Source organism: Drosophila grimshawi, unplaced genomic scaffold, assembly GCF_018153295.1.
Source record: "Drosophila grimshawi isolate 15287-2541.00 unplaced genomic scaffold, ASM1815329v1 contig_1367, whole genome shotgun sequence".
Lineage (NCBI taxonomy): Eukaryota > Metazoa > Arthropoda > Insecta > Diptera > Drosophilidae > Drosophila > Drosophila grimshawi.
The window spans coordinates 1,111,738-1,120,877 of NW_025062889.1; the positions used below are offsets into that span (position 1 = coordinate 1,111,738).

At 43.5% G+C, this 9,140-nt stretch overlaps 4 protein-coding genes across 4 annotated transcripts; 1 reads left to right on the forward strand and 3 right to left on the reverse strand.

The window, feature by feature from the left end:
• Positions 1-725: 725 nt before the first annotated feature.
• LOC6569107 lies at positions 726-3,528 on the forward strand. The gene is made up of 2 exons (XM_001995215.3): positions 726-3,000; positions 3,291-3,528. Exons 1-2 carry the CDS (start codon positions 799-801, stop codon positions 3,525-3,527), a joined length of 2,439 nt encoding a protein of 812 aa, XP_001995251.1. The 5' UTR covers positions 726-798; the 3' UTR covers position 3,528.
• A 68-nt stretch (positions 3,529-3,596) lies between these two features.
• On the reverse strand, positions 3,597-4,403 carry LOC6571272 (bromodomain-containing protein 2). The gene has a single exon (XM_001997438.3). The coding sequence runs from the start codon at positions 4,361-4,363 to the stop codon at positions 3,602-3,604; it is 762 nt and encodes a 253-aa protein (XP_001997474.3). The 5' UTR covers positions 4,364-4,403; the 3' UTR covers positions 3,597-3,601.
• A 275-nt stretch (positions 4,404-4,678) lies between these two features.
• LOC116805913 lies at positions 4,679-5,476 on the reverse strand. The gene has a single exon (XM_032741092.2). The coding sequence runs from the start codon at positions 5,474-5,476 to the stop codon at positions 4,679-4,681; it is 798 nt and encodes a 265-aa protein (XP_032596983.1).
• A 309-nt stretch (positions 5,477-5,785) lies between these two features.
• On the reverse strand, positions 5,786-8,255 carry LOC6569105 (glucose 1,6-bisphosphate synthase). Its single transcript, XM_001995213.3, has 4 exons — positions 8,062-8,255; positions 7,893-7,994; positions 7,549-7,825; positions 5,786-7,264 (listed from the first exon to the last, which is right to left on the reverse strand). Exons 1-4 carry the CDS (start codon positions 8,220-8,222, stop codon positions 5,933-5,935), a joined length of 1,872 nt encoding a protein of 623 aa, XP_001995249.1. The 5' UTR covers positions 8,223-8,255; the 3' UTR covers positions 5,786-5,932.
• Between the last annotated feature and the right edge of the window lie 885 nt (positions 8,256-9,140).

Consider the following 9,140-nt stretch of genomic DNA (forward strand, 5'->3'; position numbering starts at 1 on the left):
TTTAGGCAATAAACAGCCATAAAGGGATTGCCATCGTCAGCCTTATAATCTTTATCAATTTGTTTGTATCTTAATGTCTGGCCATTGCCTAAACTACATCCACAATTTGCTTCAACCCTATTACTTGAGGGCGGGCGCCCTCCAGCGCTTTCAGATCCATTCCATTTAATCCCAGGTACAGTTGCCCTGGATGGCTGACGCCCTGCTACGTTCTCAGAACAACAGGGTGTTTCAACTGGTCCGCATCTTGATGGCTGGCAACCTCGCACATCTCTATTGGCATTCCAATTGCAAATCTCTTCAATTGGTCGATATTTCAAGGGTCGACAGCAATCCGGGTTTCGCATATACTTTGCAGCCCCCGGCGATCCTCTTGGCAGCGACATTTTTATGTTCGATTCAAATCAGTCTTCAACATAACTAAAAATTTGATGCCCAACAAAATGATTTAATTAAATGAACACAAAAAGCAAATTTTTGACATTTTCGAATTCAAAATTTATTAAAATATATATATTTAAATAAAATTCTTTTGGGTCGCTCAAGAAGGCGCTCAAGAGAGACACAAAGATATATTTGATAGATTTTCTGGGCCTGAGTCTCTGTAAAGATTTATTACTAGCGACTCATTTCAAACACTTAGATTTAGATAATCGAACAAGTAAACTTGTTCCCTTTCAGAGTTGTCAGTGTTTTGCTTTTACACTAAAAATTTCAGTTGTCCCCAACAGTTAGAAGAAATTTGTAAAATAAAATTGCCACGTTTTCAAAAATTATGTGTACAAATTGTGATACAAAATGGGCCATCTTGATTATCAGCGAAAATTAGAAGAATTTCAAAGTGCACTCGATGTTCCGAAATGGTATGCAGGTCTATCCGATTACCAGGAGGAAGCCATCAAAGAGTTGTGCAATGATCTGCGCGACGATTTCGAGCAGGGCACAAGTTTTCGTGTGGAGAAGATCCTAATGCGTCTCGGCCTGAGTCCAATGATCAGCAAAAAGAAAATCCGCACCATGGTGCAATTGAGCCGTGGCAACGATCTCGCCTTTCTCTTCTTCATACTCGATGGCTATTATGTTAGCTGCCGCAAGAATGGAGAATACACAACGAACGAGAAGCTGCTAATGATTGCAATGGCCAAAATTGATTTGTTGCCCACATTGCGGGAATTGGATAGGATATTACCGCCGCCGCAGCTCAGTGAATTGGAACTTAGGAGACAACGGGGAAGTACGACAATCCCAGGGAATTCCAAGCCCCAACTAGAGCAACAAGCGACGCAACCAAAGAAGACAAATAAAGGCACAAAATCCCCATACTTTCAACGTCAGCCACGGCCCAAAGAAATTGTGGTTAAGTACACCAGTAAACCACCCCAAATGATAGCGAAATTCCCATTTTGGCCACTGGATCAGCCACCCAATTATGGCAAACCAACCGATCCGCCCTGGTTTGCCGATTACAATTTGAATCCAGTTAATCGACTGGTGAAGAAAACCGTTGGCGAAGCGGTCGATAAATACTTCAATCATCTCAATCACATGAAACAGCTGGAATCCAAGGCTCGGATCAGTCGCCGAGCAGCGTTGGCTTTGCAGAAGGCCATGAAAGAGGACACCGATGAGCCGCAATTCTGTGCCTATCATCGTTTTGCCGTGGGCGAGGCACAGCTGGTGAAGGACGAACTGGTTGTCCTGGCACGCGATCGCTGCATCGAATTGATGGATGTGACACTGCCCTATCGGAAGTTGCGACAACGTCGCATTCTCGCCCAGCTCGAACATGATGTGGACTGTTGCATGAAACGATATGCCATGAAAATGGAGAGTGCAACGGTGCACACGATAACCAGGAAATTCGATTGTGTAATCTGTCAGGAGCAGCGAGTCGATCTGCCTGTGGCCAAGCCACACGAGAGAAAGGGTCGAGCCCTGGTGGGCGACTGTCTCAATTTGGCACACACTGAGGCGACCGAGAAGTGTGTGGGTGAACGTCTAACGGGCGGTGGTCTACATCGGCAGCCCATCGATTTTAGGGGTGAACTGGGCACCTGTAAGAAAGTAACTGATTTTGATGCTGTCTACTACGAGCCGGACCCATCATCGTGCTTGGCGCACAAGGGCAAAAATCAGCAGCGCATTTCATTCCTCATTGATGACAGCAAAATGAAGAGGCTGCGCAAGAATCGCAAGGATCCAGCGGTGGAGGTGCGCTATCAGGGCAAGCAGACCAAGAAGACCTTCTTCACGGCGCCCGGCGATCACAAGCCGTATCAGTTCAAATACAAGCGCATCTTCAGAACCGGACTAGAGAAGCCACGCGATGTCAAGAAGTTCATTGATCGGGCCTTTGTGAATGCCCTGGACAAAGGCGATGCAGCGCCAAAGCCGTCGTGTGAGAAGCCCTCAGAGATCACCTCCGACGAAGATGTCGGCCAGCTGGAAATGGAGGTGAGTGGCCTACGGCTAACGGACAGTTGTGCGTCCTCGGATGATTCGAGCGAGCACAGCCAGCGCAGCCATGAGGATCGCCGGGCGGAGATTGTCGATGCTGTTGTGCGCTGTGCCAAGGACATCTGGATGAGGGGCGTCAACATGAAACGGGCCGAAATGGAGGCGGCCGAACAGAACGAGCAACATCCTGAGACAGAGGCAAGAAATCTCACCTTCGCCGTCGATCGCATTGATCCCGATAATGCCGAGCTGATGAGTCGCATGCTCCAAGAAGGTATGCAGGAGCTGCGCAAAAATCGGCGATTTGTGCTCGCCTCCTTGCCGGAGGCGCACAAGTTGCCCGTGCTGCAGGAGTGGATAAAGCGACGCTATGGCAAACTGTACACCGAGGAGGAGATTCAAAAGAGTATCCAGGACTCGCTTAAGGTATTCGAAATGATAATCCTGCTCCAGAACCGTCCACCAACCGCCGATCTAATGGGCATGGATCAATTGCCGCCACACAAGGAGACTTTCGCCTACTACAGCCATGCCAAGGCTCTAGTGAGTATAATAACACTCCTTACAACAAATTTTAGTAAGTGTATCTGCTTGTCTTATTTTAAGTTCATTTACTTGTTCACAATTCCACGTGAATTAAGTGAAATTCTTTTTTACTACCCACAAATTAAAAGTAATTTGAATGAATTGTGATTGTCGTAAATGAAAATAAGTTCGATTTCCAATCAATTTTGAATAGGTACCTATACTAAATGTTGAATTGAAATTTAATTTAAACCAAGATGTTAACCCTTAATATCTTAATAATCACATCTCACCTCATCTGTCCGCAGGCTAGCAAGGTGAAAGCCGAGTACTACAAAAAGCTAAACGATATGTATATGAATCATACGATTGCCTGCTGGTATGCGATGGGCAACTATCTGTGCCGTGGAGGACCTCCGAAGAAGACGTTCTATGCCTACATGTCGGCCAATACGAGGGACATAATGCGCAATAAAGTCTGGAATGGCGAATATCGAAATATTCGACGATTGCGCGACATCTACAGAGAGACTCACAAGAAATAAAGTCCATTTTGCTTTTTATTGATCAAATTATAGATATACATATATATGGAAATATGTATATATATATAATATGTTCACTGGAATGATATGTTCTTCTTCATGCGAGTGACGCGTTTGTCAGTTATCCCATTGTCGGACAGATAGGCCAAAAGAGTGCGTTTTGTGTGGGTTTTCAAGAGGTGTATATATAGCTCCAGCTCACTGTTGGCATTCACATAGTTGGTGTCCTCCAACTGGTGGATCATGTGTATCACATTCAAAAGCATTGCACCCTCCAGCTGCTGCACCCGAATATACAAATCGAAATCCTCTTCTTCAGTCAGCGGCAACTCTTCCAGTTGGCTGTTGGCATCCGAATCGCTTTCATCATTGCTCGATTGACGGATTGATGAATTGTTGATGGATGAGGCATACATGCCAGGAGAATAACTGGAGTTGGATGATTCCGTCCAGGGGTAGTCTTTGACAAAGTTCTCGGTCAGCGGCACAGCGGCAAACATCTTCTCGAAGATGAGCTCCAGCTCGTAGGCCATTTGATAGCAGACATGATCGGGAGTTGTGTACAAATAGGTATTGCCGAATATTAAACGCACATCGCGTGCAAAATCGATGGTATTCGTATAGAAATGTGAATTGAGACGATTTTGTATGGTCCTCAGATCCATGGGCTCCTTCACAATGTCATGGTAGCCATCTAACATATGCACACCGGCCTCGATGCGATCATAAAATATCCAGGCCACATTTTTGTAGCGCCTCGAGAAGAGACTACGGATAATTCTCTTGCAAGCGATCATCTCCGGCGATTGCCTGGCGCGAAACGGAAGCGGGAACATGCTGCCTAAATATTAAAATGGATAAAACTTACTTTTTCGAATAATATTTTTATTTCATTTACCTATAAGCTAATCTTTTCTGATAGCAAACAAAAAAAAGCAATTGGAATGTGCCAAAATTGAACAAGTGAATAAATACTGACTTATCGATAGACATCTATCGCTGATAATCGATTTGTATTGCGTATTGAATGAAAGGAAATACATCGATAAAGACGATATCGATTGATATATTCCGTATTAAATATTTAAATATTAAGCAATTGCATTTGTAAACATTTATTAGGTTGCAACAAAAGTATCTCTTCCATTGAGCTAAATGGTGGCTGGTGGCACCGTAAATATGTTGAATCTACATATTTTATAAACGGACACAAGCCAACGATTCGTGTGGTTGGCTAGCTGCTGGCCAGAGATTTGTTCTGCATTGGAATAGTTACGCCGGAAGCGCATAAACAGCTCGATGAACACGTACGGCAATTGAGCACTGGGATCCTCCAGTTGTTGCCTAAATTCCGGTTCTATTTCCATCAGAGCAGCCTTCATTTTGGCCAAATCCTCATCGCTGTCACAGTCGGCCACATGACGCAAACCCACAAGGACCACATCGATGACAGCATACTTCAAGCCGAGTATATTATGAAGATGGACATTAATCGGCACCGCTTGACGGATATCCTGTTGACGGAAACGCAACAACTCAACAAATGCCTCATGTGGAAAGTTGACCGTCTCGGTGGCCATTTGGTAGTAGACATTTGAGGTCGAATAGGCATCAATATTTGTCATATCGCGTAACCGCAGAATATTCGTCAGGGTGACGGCTGCTCGCTTGGACTCCTCGACAAAGTCGTGCTGCTTGAATCCCCGATCCCAGGTCCATCGCAGCTTCCACATGCGCAACTTGCTCAGATAGTACTTGACTGGATTGTATTTGAGGACCAGTTGCGGCACGTGCCTATTGTTGATTATCTTCACCTTGGACGGCTGCTCTCCCAGCTGGCTTGGCGGCATTATAAAATGCCTCCGCTGCAACTGCAACGGCAGCGGCTTTGTAGCTGCCGCTTGCCTCACAATGTCAGTGGTCAATTCACGTAACAATTTCGAGCACATTTCGTTTGTATCTGAGTCAAATAATCTAATTTTTAAAATGACAGTGCATAAAGCTAGCCTGCTGAGTTAGGCGGCCTCAAAACTGGCCTTACAATTTAATTTCAATTGATTTAATATTTATATGATTAAACGAAAAAGTATGCGAGATGTACATATAAGAAATTATTCTTTTGGTTATAGATCCTTGTAGAAAAATCAAATAATTGTATTCTGGATGTAGAAAATTTAACGATCTTGAATATACGAGTATAATATAAATTGATTTGTCCTATTGACTTTTAAACTTTCTGTTTATTTAAAAATTAATTATTTAAATGTTTACTCTTTGCTTTATTGATGTTTTAGGAATGTTATTGTATTCAATATTGTCAATTTACATTAATTTGCTTTTAGTTAGCTGCAGCTTGTTATTCTTCTTTATTTAATTTATTTGTGTTATTCGTATAGACTTCTTTCTCAGTCTGCTCTCAATTGCAGGCCATTCTTTTTGGGTTCGTAGAACTCCTCGACAGCCGCTTCGGTCATCCGATGAAGCGCCAGCTCGAGTTCATCCCAACGTTTGTTCTCCGGCTTGCCGCACATCTCCGCATAGTATTTCATTTTGGGCTCGGTGCCGCTGGTGCGCAGGGTTACGACGAAGCCGTTCTTGAAGGTGAACGTTATCATCTGGATGCTCTCGCTAGCCGGCAGAGTGGCTTTCTTATCAGGAGTGCTGCTGTCGTATCCTGTCGTCAAATCGCGCACATTCTCAATCTCAAATTCGCCATCCAGTATGCTGCTGGGATAGGTGTTCTCCTGCTCGTCCTCAAAGGTGCGCAATCGCTTAAAAATCTTCTCTATGAGGACTTTGTCCTTACAAGTGACATAGGATACGATGCTCGTATGATAGCCATAGGTCTCGTAGATATCACGCAGTTTCTCCTGCATTGTCATGCACATTTTACACTTTAGGTAGCAGGCCATTGTTGCCACATGGGCCGCCGCACTGATGCCATCCTTGTCGATCACATTTGTGGATAGCATATAGCCAATGGATTCCTCAAATGCAAACAGCACCTTTCTGCCCGCAGTCTGTTCGTCAATCACTTTGTTGCCAATCCATTTGAAGCCGGTCAACGTTTCGTGGTAATTGAAACCCTCGACTTCAGCCATCGATTTAAGTATCTTCGAGCTAACCGTACTGGCGACCATCGAACAATTCGATAAGTCGGCACTCTCCTCCTTCATCCGGTAGTTGTGTAATGCCCACCAGCCCAACAGAGCACCCAACTCATTGCCACTGAATAGTTTATATTTGTCCTTCTCCTCGACAGCGGCGACAGCCAGACGATCTGCATCCGGATCATTGGCCAGAATGATGGGACTCTTCTTGGCAGTTGCACGACACAGCGCCAATTGTAGGCTTTCCTTGCCCTCCTCCGGATTGGGCTTTGGTGTCGTTGGGAACTCGGGATCGGGCTCAACCTGCTCGCACACCGGAATCACTGGTTTGAGATTAATCTTGCCAAAGGCTAACTTCACATAGGGATAACCAACGCCATGCATCGCTGTGTAAGTAAAGGTCAAAGTGCATCTGCCATTGGCCTCCATCAGTGGACAGGAGATCTCCTTTTTTAGTGCGTCATAATAGGCTGGCACAACGTTGTTATAGGGATCGCTCAACAGCTCATTGGCGCAGAGCACCGTCTCATCCCAGGAATCGGGACTCGGCTGCAAATTCTCCAGGATGGACTGATTGATGGCCTCATCGTGTGGTGGAATGATCTGAGCACCATTTGTCCAATAAACCTGAGGAGGAGAATTAAGCCACGGGTAAATTTGAAGTAGAAAACAGGTAAATGACTGATTGATTGATTGACTAACTGCTTGATTGAGCAACCGACTGACTGTCAGAAACTCAGGAAGATGATATGATGATTGTTAACCAGAAAATGAATGACGGACAGATTGATTGAATAGCTGACTGATTGATGGTCTAGTTGATCAACATATCCATTTCAAACTTTGTAAAATTCTAATTAGACAATCATTTCAATCTTCTTCAATACCTTCGATTAAAAAAACAGTTATACCTTGTAGCCATTATCCTGCTTGGGATTGTGGGAGGCAGTCACCATGACACCAGCCAGGCAATTCAGCCTCAATACAGAGTAGGGCACAAAGGGCGTGGCAACGAGACATCGGAATTGAAAGACGCGAAAGTTCTGGCTCAAAAACACAATCGTTGTCAGCTCTGCAAAGCGTTGACTGTTGTAGCGACCATCATAGCCCACAACAATGCCTCGATCGGGCCACATTGTCTCATCCGGATATTGTTGCTTTAGATAGGAACACAAACCCTGCGCTGTCCTGCCAAGCAAACGACAAAGGATGTTACTCAGTATGTATCTCAATTGTAACTCAATCATTAACCTACTGTACAACAACTAGTTCGTTCATTGAATCGAAGCCAGCTCGCATCACGGATCGTAAACCAGATGTTCCGAATGTGATTCTCTTGCAGAGACGACACCTTAATCTGATGATTGATATGATAATAAACTGTATATATATATCTATTTGGCAATTTGTAGGGGGTTTATTACGTGTCCCAATCCTCCATTTTGACTGCCTCCATAATTTGAGATAGCGTATCCTGATTGTGGTCCCATTTGATCCACTTCTTTATCTGGCTGTCCAGCTCCTTATCGCCAGAGAGCGGCATATTCTTCAGTTCGCATATTGCGTGGCCCATTGAGTGACACATGATGCTTTTAGGCAAACAATTTAGAATTTTATCTAATCAAAATCTGAAAACTTCAAACAATAATAATTATGCGCAACAACAAATGTTGACAATAATTTCAACACATGATCCACAAAAAATGGTAATAATTAAAGGCACCCAAGCTATTAGTTAAAGTAATGCTTAAAATTTGGAAACAAAGTAAATAAATAATAATGATAATAATAAAGTTATGTTTACCGTTTAAGGCCTACAAAAAAAAATAATAAAAATAATAATATTTGAAAAGTTATGTTTAACTCTTCACGTCCATAAAGCCATAAAGGAAAAATAGCTTGTCTAGTAATAAATTTCTAAATAAGCTGGCAACCTTTGGCCTTCAATCAACGGCAGGACATGTTGACAGGAACAAGGACTTGGCGCCGCGGGGCCTTCTTGCTGGGATTGTTGGCCAACTAATCACATATGTATGCATATGGCAAACATATAATTTATATTCGTTAATTATGCAAATGGTCGGACAACAAAATTATCATAATGAAGCAGGACAACAGAAAAAAGCTTAGACTAATTGTGACTCATAATTAGAAACAAGTTAACTACCCAAAAGACAAAAAAAATGAGAGAGCGAAAAGAGAGAAGAAAAAATTTGCTTAATTTGAAGACAGTTGTCAGCCTCAATTTGCGACAGTTTAAAGCCAGAAAGATGAAGTTTCGCAAAAGTTTTGGCGCTGACCAGCAAAGGACTCCAGCCGCAGATTGAATTAGTTCAACTAATTTTACCATAATATTAAAAGGCCAAGTTTCTCAGGCGAACCCCAAAAAGATAGAAAGAGAGGGGCAGAGCCAGAGCGAGAGCAGGAGAGAGAGAGTGCGCGAGAGACGTTTGGTCAACCACTAACGTGAACTGCCCAAGGGGGGGAAATAAAGAAAACAAAA